We start from the raw sequence: 19,202 nt of genomic DNA, 5'->3' as shown, positions 1-19,202 counted from the left end.
CCGAGCGTGAAGAGTTGCGCCAACTGGGCTTGCTCGGCAAGAAGAACAAGTTCAAGCCTGACATGAACCAACGCTACACCGAAGGCATCACTATGAGTCAAGTCAGATTCGAGCTTCAAGACTTCCTGGAGGAGGACGAGATGACCACCAAAGCATTCCCACCGATGCTGAAGAACGACCGCAAGGTTCTGCACGAGATTGCCAATCACTTCAACCTCAAGTCCAAGTCTGTCGGAAGCGGCAAGAACAGAGCTCCCGTCCTTATCAAGACATCCAGGACTATCGAGTGGAGCTCCGAGCACTTCAGCCGCGTCTCAAACTTCGTCGGCAGAGGTGGAGGAGGATACATGAAGAACTCCTCGAAGAAGTCAAGGGTCACTGGAGCCAGCGAAGTCAGGAGAACCAGAGCGATGGGTGGTGGCGGTGGTGGTGCTGCTGCATACCGTAACGGAGATGTCGTCGGCCACAACGCCTCAGAGATTCCTGCCACCAACTTTGGCAGAAAGCTCATGGAGAAGATGGGTTGGGCTGCTGGTATGTCGCTTGGCAAGGAAGGCTCCGGTGGTCTGCTTGTTCCTGTGCAGGCTACTGTCAAATCGGGCAAGGCTGGACTGGGTTAGATGGCAGTGAGTCTTGGTGCCTGGTGTAGGGCTTTGCTTGATGGACATAGGCGTCTTGGGACTGGTATGCATGGGGTTGGCTTCTGGTGTTGTGGTCTGATGATTGATGATGGGCGTTACTGACATCAGCTGATACACTCAATGTCGTCGTGGACGCTTTTTGCTTCATTGCATCGATAGAACTGCATATATAGAAGGCATGGCTTTCCAGAACAGAGCATACTTTGTACACGTACTTTCTCTGCCAACACGTTTTCATCCTCCTCTGCCAACACGTCTTGGATCTTGCAAAACGTTAATTCATGCGAATGTACAACAACTTACCAACCATTCGCTTTACTCTCAAACCTTTCTCTTAAGCAAACCCCTAAAGAAATCAAAACTATTGCTATCACTCTGCAGCTCCCACTTGCGCCCTGTAGCTCTATCCTCCCATCCCAGCTCCTCAGCAACCAGTAATCCCCAATCACTAGTGATACCCTTGATTCTCGCTTTTGCGCCTCCTTCCTGCTCGAGCGTAACGATTTGCTCGCTGTGCAACCAATGAGCGTAATAGGTATCCAGTAGCGGCGAAAAGCCAGAGTGGCTGAAGCGGAGATAAAGACTTTGGAAAGAAGTCAAAATGGACGCGAGGAGTTTTTCGGCAGTCATGGGGGGCAAGCGGGCAGAAGCGCATAAAGCGTTGAGGGACGTGGTGGGAGCGGTGTTGGAGAGGTTTAGCCCGATGCCGCAGATTAACGTGTAGTCGCCTCCCGCATAAGAACTGTTTACTAGTATCCCACCGATTTTGACGTAGTTTTTGGGATCTTTGAGATTGGGGTCTTTGCCGGCGGAGGGGGAGAGGGCGTAGATGTCGTTTGGCCATTTTAGCTTTATGGGGAGGGCAGAGTAGCCTCTGTCGTAGTTGTGGATGCCGGAGACGATTGCGAGGGCGCAGAGGTATTGGATAAAGACTACTGGGGCTGTTGCTGACAGTGCCATTGGGTGACGCAGCACGGTGCTGAACATCAGAGACCCGGGAGGAGAGACCCAGACGTTGTTGCCGCGGCCTCTGCCTGCTACTTGTGTTGTTGCTGTTGCAGTGGTGCCAGTGGGGAGTTTGTCGAGTAGCTTTGGATTCTTCTCTAGCAGAGTCGAGGTGGAGGTTACGACTTCGCCGTAGATGAGAGTGTTGCCGAAGGTTTCGGATGCATCGTGGTGGTGGCGGGTTTTGTAGGCGGACAGGTTGGAGAAATAGGCGTGGTGGTTGAAGTAAGGGGTTTGTTTTGTGTCCGGGAGGGAGGTGTCGTGGATGAGAAGAGTCTTTGTTAGTTTGTCGTAGTCGACTATGCCGGTGTCGTCTGATTTGGGTTCCTGCTGTTCGGTCGCTGGGTTGTCTACGGTGGTGGGCAGGATATTCTTTACAACGTCAGGAAGAGCGTCGGCGACTTTTTGCAGGCTGAGGGTGCTCGTGTCTGTGGCTTTCCACGGTCCGCTCTGCTTCTCGAGGCTGAAAGTGTCGTTTTCGCCTTTGATGAGATGTTGGCCATCCACTTCTTCGACGATCTCAGACCATGCAGATACGATTTCTGATACTTCGGAAGCTTCCAAGGTCGACATGTGCAGGCGAGATAGCGAAGGTACTCCTTGGTCGTCCTGGCTGGGGATCAACCCGAGCTTGGCCAGACATGCCTTCATAAAGTCGACACGTTGCTTGTCGTCTGCTGCAAGAGCCTCGACAATTCTTGGATATGCAGGGTTGTCACCGCCCTTGGTAAGATTAATTGCAGCGAACCTGTAGCTGGATCAGCCTGTGATCCACAAGATCTAGCACAAGACTTACTCTGGATGCGGGCCGGTCAAGACAACGGAGCCCTCGCCGACTTTACGGTACACCACTGCAGCAGCGCCTTCGCCAGAGTCGACGTGTAGACGCTCAGTATAGCTTGCAAGCACCTGTACACCTTGATCCTTGTACTTTTCAGCATCGACAAAGACACCGCCGCCATTGTAGTAAGAGCGGAAGGTCGCAGGCACGGCTCCTCCGACAGTAGTCAAGGCCTCTTTGTTGACGCTCAACTCAGCTGCTCTAGCACCAGCTTCGCTGTGATAGACAAAGCCAGGGAAAGCAAGACCTCTGCAAATGCCAGGATAGAAGCCGAGTTCTCTATCACCACACACCTCCATACCCTTCTTACCGGCTTCAAACTCACAGCGCTTGCATGCGTAGTAGCCACCTGCACAGAGACCGAGGTAAGCACCTCCCTTGTTGACGTAGGCGGAGATTTTACGATTGCCTTCGCCATTCAGAGAGCGACAGTAGCCTACATCTGCTCCACCGGGCATAACGAATAGAGCGCAAGAAGCAGTCCATGGCTCTTTGAGAACCGACTCGCCAGAAATGGGAATGACAGCATAGTTTGGGCCGAGAAGGCGGCGCAAAGACCAGAGACAGTGACGAACTGACTCAACCGTAGAGCCATTGCCTGCATGCGAACATCAGCAGATAGAACATACGCACTCTGAAGAGACATACCCGAGTAAACAAGCACATTGACCCTTTTATCAGCCATGATGGTGGATATGTGGCAATTACTCGATTCGTAAATGGCCGAGAATCCTCGCTGTTTCTTGGATGATGATGACCAGCACTTCTTGTTTCTCTGGATATTTGACAAGAATTTGGAAAATGGCGGCCGAAAGAGATCCCAAGCAAAACAGCGCGAGTGCAGTCGTGGACGATGACGAGCCAGATGAGTGGTGTGTCTTTGCTCTTTTCTAGATGGTATGACTCGGAAATGCTAATAGACGGCTGCAGGGACAAGCGTATCTTCAGCACTGGTTGCTCTGGTAAACGAGGGAGCGTGTTTCTGGAGTAATAAACAGATGACTGAGACGAACAACAGTCGAGAACACACGCCTAAACGACTGCTTCTTTGAAAAGAAAGATTGGAGACAGTGCAAGTCAGAGGTGAGTCGAGCTTCGGGTTTGAAAACGCGTTCGGACTTTTGGGTGGCTTCGGTTCTCGGGATTGATGTCTTGCAAGCAAATACTGACAATTCGAGAACAGATGGAAGAGTTCAAACAATGCTGGAAGAAGCAAGGCAATGACCGGAGAACTGATCAGAAGAATGTCTAAGAGGATCGAAACATTGGTGGAAGCGTGCCCAACTCAAGCTGATGATCACACTGCATGAGAGCTTGATGAACCGGCCGGAGGATGATGAAATGCCACCGCCACGATCTTTGTACCAAAACACTGAATTATTGTATAACAAACTGTGTCTGTCTCCTTGAACTCTCGTCAATCACGCGTGCTATTCGTGTCCTAGGCATCTATCTGTGTCAGTGGCATATATATAACGGTAAGTACCATGGTGGTTTCAGTGACGAAGCAAGTAGCAGCTTCCATCTTCTGCGTCGCCACGCCATTCGCTTGAACCATCCTTCTGCCTATAATCTTCACGCGCAACAATCAAAATCACATTTCAAGATGCGCACCACACTCGTTCGTGAGGTCGTCACCGGCCTCGAGTCTGCCGTCAGGTCTTCGCAGCGCAACATCACCCGCACACGCGCATCGCATCTCACGCCATCAACCTATAGAAGCTTCAACTCGCAAACCCGCCGCTACGATGGACACACTCCTGCTGCTGCAAACACCGCCGCTCCTCGCGCCCCTCCAGCTCAATCATCATACACACCCAAGCCCGCCGCTGCTGCCCCAGCTCCCACTACACCAAGTGAGCCTTTGCGTTCGCTGACCGAGGGCCTGGACGACCCCCCACCAACTCTCGGAGAGGGCGAGAAGCAAGTCGACTGGAGCCGTTCTTTCCACGGCATCTCTTCAACGCCCTTCAGCCCCGAAGCCGCTGCAATTCTGACACAAGAGATTCCATTCGACGACATTGAAGTCAAGCCCGATGGAATCATCTACCTGCCCGAGATCAAGTACAGAAGGATCTTGAACAAGGCTTTTGGCCCTGGAGGCTGGGGCCTTGTGCCTCGCAGCGAGACCATCGTCACGGGCAAGCTGGTCACCAGGGAGTATGCTCTTGTTGCTGGAGGACAGTGAGTCTTTTTCATGCCATCACACTCTAATATCATTTGTGCTAACAATTCTGCTAGACTTGTGTCGATAGCTCGTGGTGAGCAACAGTACTTTGACGCCGACGGCATTCCCACCGCGACCGAGGGCTGCAAGTCGAATGCTCTGATGCGCTGCTGCAAGGATCTGGGTATTGCTTCTGAACTCTGGGATCCGCGATTCATTCGCAAATACATGAAAGAGATGGCCAGGGAGTTGATCGTCGAGCATGTCATGACAAAGAAGAGAAGAAAGCACTTTATGAGAAAGGACGACGAGTTGAAGTATCCCTTCAAGGAGGTCGTTATTCCTGGCCAGACCCCTGCTAGAAAGTAAGAGGGCTAGGTGTAGATAGTTCAAGGGCTTGTACGATACCATAGAAAGATACCATGATGTTGGATGCAGATTTGTCTTGGGAGTGATTTGTACAGAGTATGATACATGGCTAAAAATACAGTTCATATGCTCGTCTCGAGAAGCGTATCTCGAGTGTGTAGGAGGTTCTTGTCTACCAGAGCTTCCACGAAGAAGACTTTGGCTGCTCAGCAGCACCTGGTGTCGTATTGCCTGCGTTCAGTTCAGCGAACTTCTGAGAATCCTCCTGTTCCTTTTTCTGGCGGCGCAACTCCCTCGCTCTCTCCAAACGAGCTTCCTTCTGCTTGCGCTCGACTTGCTTGCGGTCGATGATCTCCATGGCGCGTGTCATGCCTTCCTTCTCAGCCATGCGCTTGTACTGGCAGTACTGGTACATGCCCGCGGATCCGATAACGAAAGTGCCGACTGCCCAGTTGGCTGCAGATTGAACGGGTGCTAGAACAGTCAGGTTAGCGACTACGATTAACAAGGCGACAAAGCTGCATGCACATACCCCTCCAGATAGCCCTCGAACTTCCTACGACAAAGCCAGCGGTGATTCCAGTGAGCAACGAGTCCCTCACACAAGGCTTCTTTGGCAAGTTGGCAAAGTCCTCAATCTTGATGCTCTTCGCGGCATCGGCGAGGGTGACATCGGCAGCTGAGCCACCAGCGGTATGCTGGGCTGCGGCGGCGGCGTAGACGTTTGCGTTTTCGGGTTTGACGGCGTGAGTGGTCTCAGCGCCTTTCCATTGCTCGCTGGTAAAGGACTTTTCTGCGTTTGCGGGTTGCCGTGTTGGATCCTCTGACATGGTCGTGTGTGTATGCGTATGTGAGAGACAGATGGATTGTTCGAAAGATCCAAAAGTCGATGAACTCATGCGGCAAAGACGTAGGGCCCAGACCCTGACCGTAGCGTGAGCCGGAAGCCGAGATGCAAGAGTCAGCCCTAATCTGAAATGTACCCAAGGTAGCTTCGCGTGGTCCAGCGCGTGTTCGTGTGTCGAACGCGAAGGGGCTTCGTTTACCGCTGTCCGTTGTTTTTGTATGTCGTCAAGATACATGCCCATTTCCCTATACCATTTCTGGTATGAGTCTTTCGACTTCTGATTCTGTGTTTTGAGAGACTATCCTGTACAGTTACTCATACAGACCCAACGACTTATGATTTCCTCTTCTACAAGGACATAATCGACATTCTTCACACCTCGACATTAATCCGAGAATCACAATACACACCCACCCACCATGGCGCGACAGAACGGCCAGAACTTCCGCCGCATGGGAAAGAATGGCAACACCTCGTACGGATCACGGAAGATGAAGACGGCAGACATTTCTACACTACGAGGCTCCGAACAAACGTCACAGAATGAGAAACTCGAGGCCACGCGGCTGGCTCACAAGATCGACGAGTCCATGGGCTTTGAACGCTTCGAGGCCGGCAAGAAAAGAGAAGGTTGGCTTATCAATATGCACAGCACCACCATTGAAGACTCCAAGAACCAGGGAGGTCGCGCTGGCGTCGACTTTTACTTTCTCCAGGACGATGGAACCACCTTCAAAGCTACTCTTCAATACGACCCTTACTTTCTCATTGCTGTCAAGAGAGGCAGAGAAGCCGAAGTCGACGAGTGGTGCAAGAGGTCCTTCGAGGGCATGGTCAAGACAGTGCAGAGGATAGACAAGGAAGACCTGTCAATGCCAAATCATTTACTCGGACACCGACGGACCTTCCTCAAACTCACATTCGCCAACGTCGATCACCTACTACAAGTCAGGAGGGGCATCTCGCCCATCGCCGAGAAGAACAAGAGCAAGATGAACGCCATGGACACATACGCCGAGGTCGCGACTGCGAATGCTGGGATCGACATGTTCGACGATGACTTTGAGCAAGTCAACAAGGCCAGCGTCTTTGACGCCAGCGATTTCATCGTCGATATCAGAGAATACGACGTACCGTACCACGTACGAGTAGCCATCGACAAGGATATCAGAATCGGAAAATGGTACACTGTCGACGCGAAACACGGTCATATCACTCTGACCTGTGTTGAAGAGAGGCTCCAACGCGCAGATCCTGTCATTCTGGCTTTCGATATCGAGACTTGCAAAGCACCGCTCAAATTCCCTGACGCTGCTGTTGATCAGATCATGATGATTTCATACATGATTGACGGTCAAGGTTTCCTCATCACGAACCGAGAAATTGTTTCCGAAGATATTGCCGACTTTGAGTATACACCAAAGCCCGAGTACGAAGGTCCTTTCTTAATCTTCAACGAGCCCGACGAGAGAGCTCTACTGGAACGCTTCTTCGACTGCATCAAGGAGGCTCGCCCGACTATCATTGTAACATACAACGGTGACTTTTTCGATTGGCCATACGTCGAAGCCAGAGCTAGTATCCAAGGCATTGACATGTACCAAGAAATCGGCTTCCGCAAGAACAGTGAGGACATCTACCAGTCGAATTACTGCGCGCATATGGATGCTTTCGCCTGGGTCAATCGTGACAGTTACTTGCCTCAAGGAAGTAGAGGTCTCAAAGCCGTCACTGTCGCCAAACTTGGCTATGATCCTGATGAACTAGACCCGGAACTCATGACACCATATGCTCAGGAACGGCCACAGACTCTGGCCGAGTACTCTGTTTCAGACGCTGTGGCGACATACTACCTCTACATGAAATATGTTCATCCTTTCATCTTCTCGCTGTGTACCATTATTCCGCTCGGGCCTGATGATGTGTTGCGAAAAGGTACTGGTACACTTTGTGAGATGTTGCTTATGGTCCAGGCCTATCAAAAGGAGATTGTCCTGCCCAACAAGCATCAAGCACCACGAGAATCTTTCTGGGAAGGTCATCTGCTCGAGTCAGAAACCTATGTCGGTGGTCACGTCGAGAGTATTGAATGTGGTGTCTTCCGCGCAGACATCCCATGCAATTTCGCTGTTGATCCAGCTGCAATCGACGAACTGATCAAGGAGCTTGATAACGCGCTCAAGTTCAGTATCACAGTAGAAGAGAAGAAATCATTAGACGACATTGAGAACTACGAAGAGGTCAAAGCACAGATCTTGGAAAAGTTGATACAGCTCAAGGAGACACCAAATCGCAAGGAGAAGCCTCTGATCTACCATTTGGATGTCGCATCCATGTATCCCAACATCATGACAACGAATCGTCTGCAACCGGATTCTATGATTGAAGAGGCGGATTGCGCAGCTTGCGATTTCAACAGACCTGGAAAGACTTGCGATCGAAGGTTACCCTGGTCATGGAGAGGTGAATATCTGCCTGCAAAACGCGACGAGTACAATATGATTCGTCATGCTTTGGAGAGCGAAAAGTTCCCAGGCAAACATGCAAACAGTCTGGCTCGAAGCTTCCAAGATTTGTCGTTAGACGAGCAATCCGTGCTAGTCAAGAAGCGACTACAGGATTACAGCAAGAAGATCTACCACAAGATCCACGAAGCCAAGACCATCGAAAAAGAAGCCATTATTTGTCAACGAGAGAACCCTTTCTATGTCGACACTGTCAAGGATTTCCGTGACAGAAGATATGATTTCAAGGGCAAGCAGAAGGTGTGGAAAGGCAAGACTGAAGACTTGAAGAAGGCTGGCGCCTCGCAGGCCGAAGTCGACGATGCAAAGAAGATGATCATCCTGTTCGACTCTCTCCAGCTTGCTCACAAGGTCATTCTGAACAGTTTCTACGGTTATGTCATGAGAAAAGGTTCTCGTTGGTATTCCATGGAGATGGCCGGTGTCACATGTTTGACTGGCGCTCGCATCATTCAGATGGCACGTCAGCTAGTCGAACGTATCGGAAGACCTCTCGAACTCGACACTGACGGTATCTGGTGTATTCTTCCTGCGACATTCCCCGAAAACTTTGCTTTCAAGATGAAGAATGGCAAGAAGATTGCCATGTCATATCCTTGTGTCATGTTGAACCATCGCGTTCACGATGGCTTCACCAACCATCAATACCAAGAACTGGTCGATCCTCAGACTTTCCGCTACGAGACACATAGCGACAACACCATCTTCTTCGAAGTCGACGGTCCGTACAGAGCCATGATCTTGCCTACTTCCAAGGAAGAAGACAAGAATTTGAAGAAGCGTTACGCTGTTTTCAACCACGATGGTACTCTTGCCGAGCTCAAAGGTTTCGAAGTCAAGCGTCGTGGTGAGCTAAAGTTGATCAAAATCTTCCAAACGCAGATCTTCAAGTTCTTCCTTGAAGGCACTACGCTAGAGGAAACATACGGAGCAGTTGCCAAAGTCGCGAACAGATGGCTGGACGTACTGGACTCTCACGGTTCTACCCTGGCTGACGAGGAACTCATCGACCTTATTTGCGAGAACAAGAGTATGGCCAAGACACTTGAAGAGTACGGCGCACAAAAATCGACTGCCATCACCACTGCAAAACGTCTTGCCGAGTTCTTGGGTGAGCAAATGGTCAAGGATAAAGGTCTCAACTGCAAGTACATTATCTCGTCACGACCCAGAAACTCTCCAGTCACCGAACGTGCCATCCCGGTCGCCATATTCTCAGCTGAAGAATCAGTCAAGAAGCATTACCTTAGAAAGTGGATGAAGGACGACCCGGGTGATATGGATCCTCGTACTGTCATCGACTGGAACTACTACCTTGAGCGTCTGGGCTCGGTTATCCAGAAGCTTATCACTATTCCTGCCGCTCTGCAGAAGATTCGCAATCCTGTGCCTCGTGTTGCTCACCCCGATTGGCTCGAACGCAGAATCAGAATCAAAGATGATGTCTTCAAACAGAAAAAGATGACGGATATGTTCCAGAAGAAACCCTTAGAAGCTGCCGATATCAATGCAGTCAATGGAAGAATCGTCGGTGACCTCGAGGACTTTGGTTCGTCGTCGTTGACTGTGCCGAAGAGGGCCATGGTTTCCAGAGTCGCGTCGTCACAGAAGAGAAAGGCTGCTGACGTCGAACCTGCTGTGCCTGTCAATCCTTACGACAGCCTTCCCCCGAATATGCCTTCCATTACTGAAGACTACGAAGGCTGGCTTCAGTACCAGAAGAAGAAGTGGAAGATTCAGAAGCAAGCTCGTAAGAGAAGACGCCAGTTGTTCGGTGAGAAGAGAGTCGACAATACCGATGCTATTGGCAACATGTTCCGCAACCAAAGTGAGTTGATGTATAACTCGACCTGGCAAATCTTGCAGCTCTGCGAAGGCGAGACACCAGGTGAAGTCAAGGCTTTCGTCTTGATCGATCAGAAGGTACATCAACTCAAGGTTGTCGTGCCGCGTCAAGTTTTCCTCAACCTGAAGGGAGATGATCTACCCGATGTCTCTGTGGATGGCGTCCAAGCTGAGAAAGTGGTCAACTACACTCTGCCAAATGGCCATCCTTCGGTACATCTATTCAAGCTCAGCATGCCTGAACAAGTCTACATCAAGGATGCGGACAAGCTTGCAGCACTCTTCAACCACCCCAGTGTTGAGGGAGTATATGAGACGCAAGTGCCGCTAGACATCAGGGCAGTGCTGGAGCTTGGCAGCACTTGCACCTTTGACGAGAAGCAGGCAGGTGTCCTGGGCAGAGGTATGACGCATGGTTTCGACTTGTCAGCACTGCATTATGTGCCTCCCAAGCAGCCTTACCTGTCTTCTGCTCCGATGAGCTATCTCTACCTCTACCACGTCATCGCTGGAGAGCGTCAGATCTTTGCCTTGTTCTGCTCGTCGAAGAAAGAGGCTCAAATCGTTGTTCTCAACAGATCTCGTGCTGATCAGGGTATGCCTAATGTCGACCGCATCTATCAAGACATGTTTGCCAAAAAGCTTGAAGAGGGCAATGGCGAGCAATGGCAAGACGTCTTTGAGTACCAAGAAGACATTCACTTCAAGACTGTCAATGTCACTACCAAGAAAAGAGCATTGCAAGAAATCGGTGATGCCATCAAGAAGATTCAGAAGGAAGAGACCAATCCTCTGATGGTTGTGATCCAATCTCAGCAACCTCGTCTGCTCAGACACGATCTGCCAATCTTACAAGATCTACCTATGCTTCCTCTAAAGTCCGACGAAGACGACAAGAGATTGCCTCCTTTGGGCTGGCAGTCTTTCGTCGCAAAGAGATTGGTTGGCCATTACCTCGACCTTGGATCATGGATAACACACTTGATCGAACTGAGTCGCTACGGCAATGTCCCCCTCTGCAATCTCGAGAAAGACGACCCTCGCTTCTTGATCGACATCTCCTATGCACGAAGATTGCAAAAGGAAAAGGTAGTCTTGTGGTGGTCTGCAAACCCTCGCCCTGATCATGCTGGCTACGAAAAAGACGATATTCTCGCAGCTATGGAAACAGTGGAAATGCCTTCCGTCAATAATCCCGGCACTTACTCGTCTGTGTGCATTGATCTCAGCGTCAAAAACCTTTCCATCAACACCATTTTGTGCTCGGCTGTGCTCAATGATGCCGAGGGCGCTGATTCAATGGGTCTGTCAGTGCCACCTCCAAACGAAGAAGGCATCGAAGACATCTCCCACCTCGTATCCGGCGAAAACACATTCGCACAAGCCGGCATCATGGCACTCCGAGAAATGGTTCGCGCATGGTGGGAAGAAGCCTGCAGAGGCAGCGGCATGGCAGACGTCATGGTCCAACATCTCGTCCGCTGGATCGAAAACCCAGGCTCCTTCCTCTATGACAAGTCTTTGCATTACTATGTGCAAATGATGAGCAGAAAAGCTTTGCAGCAGTTGATGAGCGAGTTCCGTCGTGTCGGGTCGCATGTGGTGTTTGCTAGCGCCAATAGACTCTTGCTGCAGACTACCAAAGCTGAGGTTGGCAATGCGTATGCTTACAGTCAGTATATCCTGAAAACCGTCAACGCGAAGCCTTCCTTCAACTTTTTGGACCTGAGTATTACTGAATACTGGGATTACTTGGTTTGGTACGACGAATTCAACTATGGAGGCAAAGGATGCGCAGAAGTCGTTGAAGCGGAAAACCAAACCCTCAACACCATCATGGAGTGGCAGATTGGCACTTTCCTGCCTAAAATCCTCCAACCCATGTTCAACGATTGGGTGGTCGAGTACATTGACCTCATGCACAATCGCAAGAGACCTGTGGCAGGAGCAACAGGCACAGCACCACGACCAACCCAACTCCCCATCCACGCCTCCATTTTTGCATCTGAGAAGGACGATCAAACAACCCCTGGAAACATTCTCTCATCATCCTTCTCAAAGCCACTGGCTAAACAGATCAAAGCACTCATCAAGCGCCAACGCACGGAAGCCATGCACGCCGAGCTAGCCTCGGACTGGGAATTTCCCTCCTTACCCGGATCCTCTGCCTCTTCCCTCTCCAACCCAGTGCTGCAGTTGGTAAAGAGCGTGATGCAAGTGCTGAGTCTTGACAAGACCATCACGCTGGAAGCAAGATTGTTACGCAAAGAATTACTTCAGCTTTTTGAAATCAGAGAGTTTAGTGTTGAAGGGCAGTTTGCGAATCCCTCCGCTAGTCTCAAGGTTCGGCAGCTCAGTTGTGCAGAGTGTTGTTTACCGAGGGATATTGACCTTTGTCGCGATTCTGACGTTATCCCTGATGCTGCTGCTGCTGCTGCGAGTTCCAGCACTGCTGCTCAAGTGCGCACACTCAATGTGCATTGCCACAATTGCAACACACCCTTCGATACCCTGCTCATTGAAGAACGCTTGCTCGCTGAAGTACAAAAGCTGGTGCTGCAATGGACGACGCAGGATCTAAAGTGCGCAAAGTGTGGACGCATCAGACAAAATGAGTTTATGGATCATTGCGGGTGTGCTGGGGAGTGGATGGGTACGATGAAGAGGGAGGATGTTGTGGGGAGATTGAAGGTTTATGGGAGGGTCGGGGGTTGGTATGGTATGAGGATGTTGGGGGATGTGGTGGGGGGTGTTGTTGAGGGTGTGTGAAGAGGGAGACGACTGAGGGGAAGAAGGTGGAGGGAGAGGGACGGAGGAGGAAGGTGCATAGGTCTGGCGTTGAATGGATGAGATGGGCAGGGAGGGGGAAGTTGTGTATATAGTAGTCATGGCGTTTTGCTCCAACAATTGCTTTCAATTTGTGTTCTTTTCGATTTGTTCTTCGTGGAAGCAGTTGTGAGACTTGGTTGATTGAGCGATAATTGAAAATGCTTCCTCCCCTTGTATGTGTGGGATCATGTCAACGCAGAACAGCTTTAGAGTTGTACAGTTCCTTTGGTCAGATCGGAAGTAGTTCATCCACATCCATGATGTTATTCAACTCTCTTGTGGTCTGCTTACTATGAATCGAGAGAAAAATATGCATTTTTGATGGCTGATTGTTAATGTGAGAGCGGATGTGGTAGTGATGGAGTTTAGCATATGGAGAGGTTGCAATGTTCTGTTCTACTTTTCTGTTTCTCTATTGTGACTGACGCTCCTTGTTACTCATGTATTTTGATGGCGCGTGTGGAGTGGTGGAAAAGCATTACTTGTCTCTCTCTTGTATGAAGCCTATTTAGAAGCAAACATCTTCACATAGTAAGATGCTACGAAGGTGTGATTCGTGGTAGTTATTGTCTTCGGTGATACTCGATCATCAAGGTGGTTGGGTATTGGAGTGCGGCAGATGGGTATACTGGGCCACAGCAAGAGTTCGTGCTTGAAGCTATTACTGTTCGTGGAGGTGTTGGTTGTGTAACGATAGAAATCTGTACAGCAGGAAAGAGGTAGCAATAGTCAAGCAAGTTTGTTCTCGTAGCTTGGAGTCGCATTCACGATCTCCGTACAGCATGTTAGATAGACAATTGAATACAGAGGGGAAGAATCGAGAGCGGTGGTGGGTAAAAGGCCGAAGCCGAGTATAGAAGAAACCAGGGCTCGAAACTCTGCGAGTAAAAGATGCAGTCGAATATCGATAAGCTGAGTCGTAATCGCTGCGTCAGCTGTGTACTATACCTTTGACTTGGGTGGGCTCCTCTAATATTGATCGAGTTTTCTGATTATTTCTGGGATAGGGCAAGGAATAAGTGAACGGAAACGGAAGTGCCAAAAGAGGTTGCAACTGGCAGAGATGAACATGTGTCAAATATCGGATTGGACTGCATGGTCATTCGCATGAGTTTGTAAGAGAGCCATGATTTCGCAAGGAAAATGGCAATGCCCGGGATGATTAGGTGTGGGTGAGATCTGCTGATGTGTAGTTCGGCAGTACAGGCAGGGTCTAGGTTCAGTACTGCCGACATGCGTTTAGAAGGTCATACTTGTATTTCGGTGCCAGCGTTGAGGGATGCTGAGCTGAAACGGAGAATCATGCATTCAAACACAGCGCAGGAAGCGAAAGGAAGCTCGTTGGGAAGAAGGTCGAGCCCTTTCGTGGAAAGTCTCCAAGGTTGAGGATGCCAAATGTTGAAAACAGCCGAGTTTTGTGGGAACCAGCTCAGTTGGTTTTGGAAGAAAGCAAAGGTGCAAATCAACGAGCGAAAACAATCATCAGAGCAGCATATGCGAGCGGGTTGGAAGGAGCAGCTCGTGGCATGTGAGACAAGCGAGCAGATTTGGATTTCATGCCAAGGGGGTTGAGCGTGAACGAGCTGGGGTACATGTCGTCGGTACACATCTCTGGCGTGGGTGGAGGAAGGATGCTGTAAAGATACGAGCGGAGGCAGAAAAGAAAGGCCTACGGGAGGGCTTTCCAGATGTACAATCAAGCAGGCGATTGGCGTGACAATTTGAAATGCAGAGAGGCCTTATGGAATGGAAAAAGAGTAGATTGAGTAGTGTATCACTAGTCGTGCGTTGTGGAGCTTGCAGTGTGATTGCATGCTCTCGAACCAAGAACAAGATCCGCGCGCCTCTCGGTGTCCCCTGCCGAAGATGTCATGGTTTTACCCTTTACGGGATCTGGCCATCGCCTCGTTCTTGTACGTGTCCCCCAAATGCCTTGTGTTTCTGACAGTGTTGCTCGAAAGACCAGAAAATCGTCGTGGATGGGCAGTTTCGTGGGCAGGCAGCTGCACAGGCACAGCCCTACTGGGGTCACGGGACTTACGATCGGAAAATGAGGAGAAGGCAGGCGCGACGCTCTGGCACGGGTGGTCTCTTTCCAGATAGAAGGCACTCCGAGGCATCAATACGCGCGTGTCCAACGACTCGACAGACCGACTTTTTTGTTTTGCATTAGGTACGTTTGTTTATCCCTCCTCTGCTCGTCCCATTTGCGCCAGGCCCAGAGCCCCCCATGGCCGACCCCGGCCAGAAGAGCGACACACCTCATCTCCCGCCGAACCACCGTCACACACCCACACCCACACCCACACCCACATCGACCGGCGGCGACACGTCCACCGCCCTCATCGGGACGCGACCATTGCTTTGCGCTTCAAGCTGCCATACCAATGTCTTGGCCATAGCACCTCCGTGTTGTCGCCCTTCACCCCTCCTTCCATAGCTCGGTCGCGTAGGGACGCGTCACAGTCGGCATCCAGTACTCGTAGCTAACCCACGTCTCCAGGGCGTGTGCCCCATGCTGTAACCAGCTTCGACCATGAGCGCGCCGTGGCCCGGTCAGAGCAATGGCGTCTACATGAACCCCAACATGTCGTCGCTGTATGCGAATCCCAATTCCTCAAACCTCGATCTCAACTCGTTCGCCCAGAATGGCAGCATCAACCCTCAGCAGGCCTTTGGCGCCCCGCAGCAGACCTACAACGTCAACTCGGTTGTACCCTCGAAGCGTTCGCGCCCCTCGGAAGATCAGATGCATCACTCACCGCATGCTCCTTCACAATCACTAGACATGTCGCGATCGCAAACCCCAATGCAAGCCGGCGCTCCCTTCGCATTCAATACCCAGCAGCAACAGCAGCAGCAGCCCTTCCAAGCTCCACCCACTCCCTACCAACACCTGCAGCAGAATCCCTCGGCTTCGACCAATGCTACGCCCTCGCCAACGATGCAACCTCAGCAGTTCCGTCCGCCGCAACAGCCACCGCAGCGCATGTCGACCGCCTCGCCGGCCACATTCGGGCAGACCATGTCTCCCGCGCCCTCGACCGCTTCCAACAACATGATGCAGCCTGGCAACTTCACTCCGCAGCAAAACTTCGGCGCAAACTTCAACCCTTCGTCATCGCAAGCTATGAACATGTCTCAAGGCATTACTTCTGTGCCCCAGATGCAGCAGCAATACCAGCAGAAGCTCTACCAACAGCGTCTGCAACAACAGCAACAGCGCCTGCAAGCTAACAGCATGGCCCAAGTGCGCGCAAATGCTGCTCAGACGGCTGCTGGCTTCAACCCTGCGGCTGCTGCGGCCAACGTCAACGTCGGCGCCAATGGCATGTCAGCTCCTGGGCAGTCTGCGCAGTCTAACACACAGAAGCAAGAACAATGGATGCGATCGTTGCAGCAGTATTGTCAACAACACAACAGACCGTTCAATCCCTCGCCCCTTGTTTGCGGACGGCCACTACCTTTATACGTTGTCTGGGTCATTGTTCTGCAACATGGCGGCTCCACTCGTGTCACTCAATTCCAAGGCTGGCCCACCATCGCCCAGAAGGCCGGCTTCAACAACCAGCAATACCCTGCAGCCGCACAAGAACTGCAGCAACTGTTCGAGACCAACTTAGGCCATTATGAGCGTATGTTCATGCAGGCCAGGATGCAGCAACGCCAGCAGCAAGCTTCGTTACAAGCCCGTCAATTGGCAGGACTAGCCACCCCGAATCCCGCCCAAGGCTCCCCAGGTCGTACCAATGACCAGCTATCTGCCCAGCAGCAGACGATGGTGCAGATGCAGCAAAAAGCTCAGCAGCAACAGCAACAGATGCAGCAGGCCCAACAACAACAAGCTCAACAGCAAGCACAGCAGGCGCAGCAGGCACATCAAGCACAACAGGCACATCAGGCGCAACAGGCCCAGCAACAGCAATTGCAGTTGCAGCAGCAACAAATACAAGCTCAGCAACAGTTGCAGCAGCAACAACAACAGGCCGCCCAACAGCAGCAGCAACAGCAGCAGCAGCAGCAGCATACAACGCCTGCGTCTATGATGAATCCTCAAGCCACACCAATGCAGCGTCCTACTCCCGCACCTGTCGCCAATGGGCTAGCCACTCCACAAGCCACCACGCAGCAGCACGCCTTGAGTGAGTTCCGTCGCACATCGAGTGTTGGCAAGCTCGACTCGGCACCGCCACAAGATCAAGACTTGGCTCGAGTCTCTGCATCACCAGCAGTCAAGGCTCAGTCAGAAGCGGGCGGCACTCCGGGCATCAAACGCGAAGCCAGTACTGCTGAGCTGAAACACAACATTGGTCAGGAGACAGAATACGAGCCGCAACGACGAAGCCTGGACTACTATGGTGGATACGATATTCTACCACTGGCCAAGCTCGGTGGTGAGATTGCTCGCCTGGTTCCTGATGTGCCTATGGTCGACGAGATGGGGCTGATAGACATCCGGGCTCTCACACTGAGTCTACAGTCTGGCATCCATGCTGAAACTCGCCACGCCTTGGACCATTTGACGTTGATCTCGATAGAACCGCGCATCAACCTAGATCTCGATAAGTGCGAGGATTTGACAGACGTGCTGGTTGACTGCGCCGAAGTCCAACTCGACATTCTTGCCGATGGTGCTGCCGAGGTTTCCGATGGCCTTGACCTGCCATCTTACGAGGATCTTGTCAAGCTTTGTCGTATTGAAAACGAGTCCTTGCAAGATGTGTCTGCCGTTGGCACCCAAGAATATGAGCTGGATCGTGCCGCCGACCGCCTCATTGCCGTCACGACACTGCTGCGTAACCTTTCCTTCAACGAGGCGAACCACCGCCTGTTGTCAGCCAGTTCTGTTGTCAATTTTGTCTCAAACGCAATTCGCTTGCTGGGTACTAGAAATACCTTTCTCCGCACCTCAAGGAATGTTGCCGACTTCTACAAAGACATCATCACGTTCCTCTCTAATATCACTGGTGTCCTGGAGTTGCCGAGTCGCGACGATGCTCTCCATATTCTTCAGTTCATTCTAGCGTTCGCTCCCCAGCCGGCGCCTAATCTCTCATCTGATTCTCCGTTACTATTCAGCCATTACATACCTTTGGCGCAACGACATCTTCCGCTGGCAGTTGACTGTCTTGCGAAACTCTTGGCTCGCCAAGAACCTAATCGATCATTGTACCGCAGCATCTTCACTTCATCACAAACGCCCAACTCGTCCGAGTCCACTCCGCCGGCAGATCTGCTTACCTCTGCCTTTGCTCTGAGCATCTCCGTATTGCCTGAGCGCTCGAAAAGAGCATTCTCGACCGCCGTAGAACTTAAGATGGTGGAGGCCAGGAAGGCTCTATTGACGCAGGGCATGTTGGCTGCCGATATTCTTGCATCGATGATCCCAACAGCACAATCGTCCGATGAAGCTGATGAGAAGAACCTTGCTCGTGCTTGGCTTAGCTCTGACGACCGCTGGCCTGGAAGTCTGTTGCGTATGGCTTTTGTGCTCTCGGTTGACCGCACCGCACAAACACACAGGCCACAACCAGGGCATCCACACATGCCGCAGGTGGACCCAGAAATGCAGGGCTACGGTCTTATTACACATCGTGGGCTTGGTATGTTGGCACGGTTAGTCGAGAAGGCTGGGTTACCTGCCTCAGATAAGGCCAGGTCGACTTCTGAGGATGGACGAGGGGACGGGGATCGCGATGACGACGGCGATGAAGACTCGGACGAGTTTGACGAGTACGACAAGCCCATGCCCAGCTGGATAGCCAGATGTAATCCGGCTCCCCAGCGGGAAACGATTCTCGGCGCTCTACTGTCACCAGACGCAGACCGAGTGGCATTGAAGCTGTTGTGCAAACTTTATGATATGGCGGCTGCCTGAGCGTTAGGTAGAGAACAGCATAGCAAGATGAACAAATCATGGTAGAAAGGAAACGAAAGTTGGCCTAAAAGACCAAGATACAAACATTGACCGGGATTATGCATATGGGAACCCACGTATAAATCATGCAAAGCGTCTTTCTTTTCACCTCTCATTCTAGCCTGTGGTCTCAAGTGCTTAATTCAAGGTGCGAACGTGCGACATCTTGTAGAATGTGATGATGCTGCACATGCGGTGTGCCGTCGCGGCCATTTG

General features: G+C 51.3%; 6 protein-coding genes across 6 annotated transcripts; 4 read left to right on the top strand and 2 right to left on the bottom strand.

The window, feature by feature from the left end:
• Positions 1 to 62: 62 nt before the first annotated feature.
• M436DRAFT_55830 (uncharacterized protein) lies at positions 63 to 620 on the top strand (the record flags this gene model as incomplete). The annotated part of the gene is made up of 1 exon (XM_013568208.1): positions 63 to 620. One exon carries the CDS (start codon positions 63 to 65, stop codon positions 618 to 620), a length of 558 nt encoding a protein of 185 aa, XP_013423662.1.
• Positions 621 to 962: 342 nt separating this feature from the next.
• M436DRAFT_85365 (putative biotin apo-protein ligase) lies at positions 963 to 3,172 on the bottom strand (the record flags this gene model as incomplete). The annotated part of the gene is made up of 3 exons (XM_013568311.1): positions 963 to 2,394; positions 2,443 to 3,085; positions 3,136 to 3,172. The coding sequence occupies 3 exons, from the start codon at positions 3,170 to 3,172 to the stop codon at positions 963 to 965; spliced, it is 2,112 nt and encodes a 703-aa protein (XP_013423765.1).
• Positions 3,173 to 3,288: 116 nt separating this feature from the next.
• Positions 3,289 to 3,739, top strand: M436DRAFT_76019 (uncharacterized protein; the record flags this gene model as incomplete). The annotated part of the gene is made up of 4 exons (XM_013568310.1): positions 3,289 to 3,359; positions 3,418 to 3,449; positions 3,506 to 3,570; positions 3,671 to 3,739. The coding sequence occupies 4 exons, from the start codon at positions 3,289 to 3,291 to the stop codon at positions 3,737 to 3,739; spliced, it is 237 nt and encodes a 78-aa protein (XP_013423764.1).
• Positions 3,740 to 4,327: 588 nt separating this feature from the next.
• On the top strand, positions 4,328 to 5,008 carry M436DRAFT_11948 (mitochondrial genome maintenance MGM101; the record flags this gene model as incomplete). The annotated part of the gene is made up of 2 exons (XM_013568141.1): positions 4,328 to 4,671; positions 4,729 to 5,008. Coding segments are annotated over 2 exons (624 nt in total), but the record flags the coding sequence as incomplete, so codon positions are not given.
• A 187-nt stretch (positions 5,009 to 5,195) lies between these two features.
• M436DRAFT_76017 (uncharacterized protein) lies at positions 5,196 to 6,291 on the bottom strand (the record flags this gene model as incomplete). Its single annotated transcript, XM_013568309.1, has 3 exons — positions 5,196 to 5,497; positions 5,556 to 5,846; positions 6,285 to 6,291. The coding sequence occupies 3 exons, from the start codon at positions 6,289 to 6,291 to the stop codon at positions 5,196 to 5,198; spliced, it is 600 nt and encodes a 199-aa protein (XP_013423763.1).
• Positions 6,292 to 15,746: 9,455 nt separating this feature from the next.
• On the top strand, positions 15,747 to 18,920 carry M436DRAFT_15781 (uncharacterized protein; the record flags this gene model as incomplete). The annotated part of the gene is made up of 3 exons (XM_013568147.1): positions 15,747 to 16,704; positions 16,954 to 18,727; positions 18,836 to 18,920. Coding segments are annotated over 3 exons (2,817 nt in total), but the record flags the coding sequence as incomplete, so codon positions are not given.
• Positions 18,921 to 19,202: the final 282 nt, after the last annotated feature.

The sequence above is a fragment of the Aureobasidium namibiae genome, assembly GCF_000721765.1.
Source record: "Aureobasidium namibiae CBS 147.97 unplaced genomic scaffold scaffold_20, whole genome shotgun sequence".
Taxonomy (NCBI): Eukaryota; Fungi; Ascomycota; class Dothideomycetes; order Dothideales; family Saccotheciaceae; genus Aureobasidium; species Aureobasidium namibiae.
The sequence above is the reverse complement of the archived record's forward strand: the minus strand, read 5'-3'. Positions and strand labels throughout refer to the sequence as shown.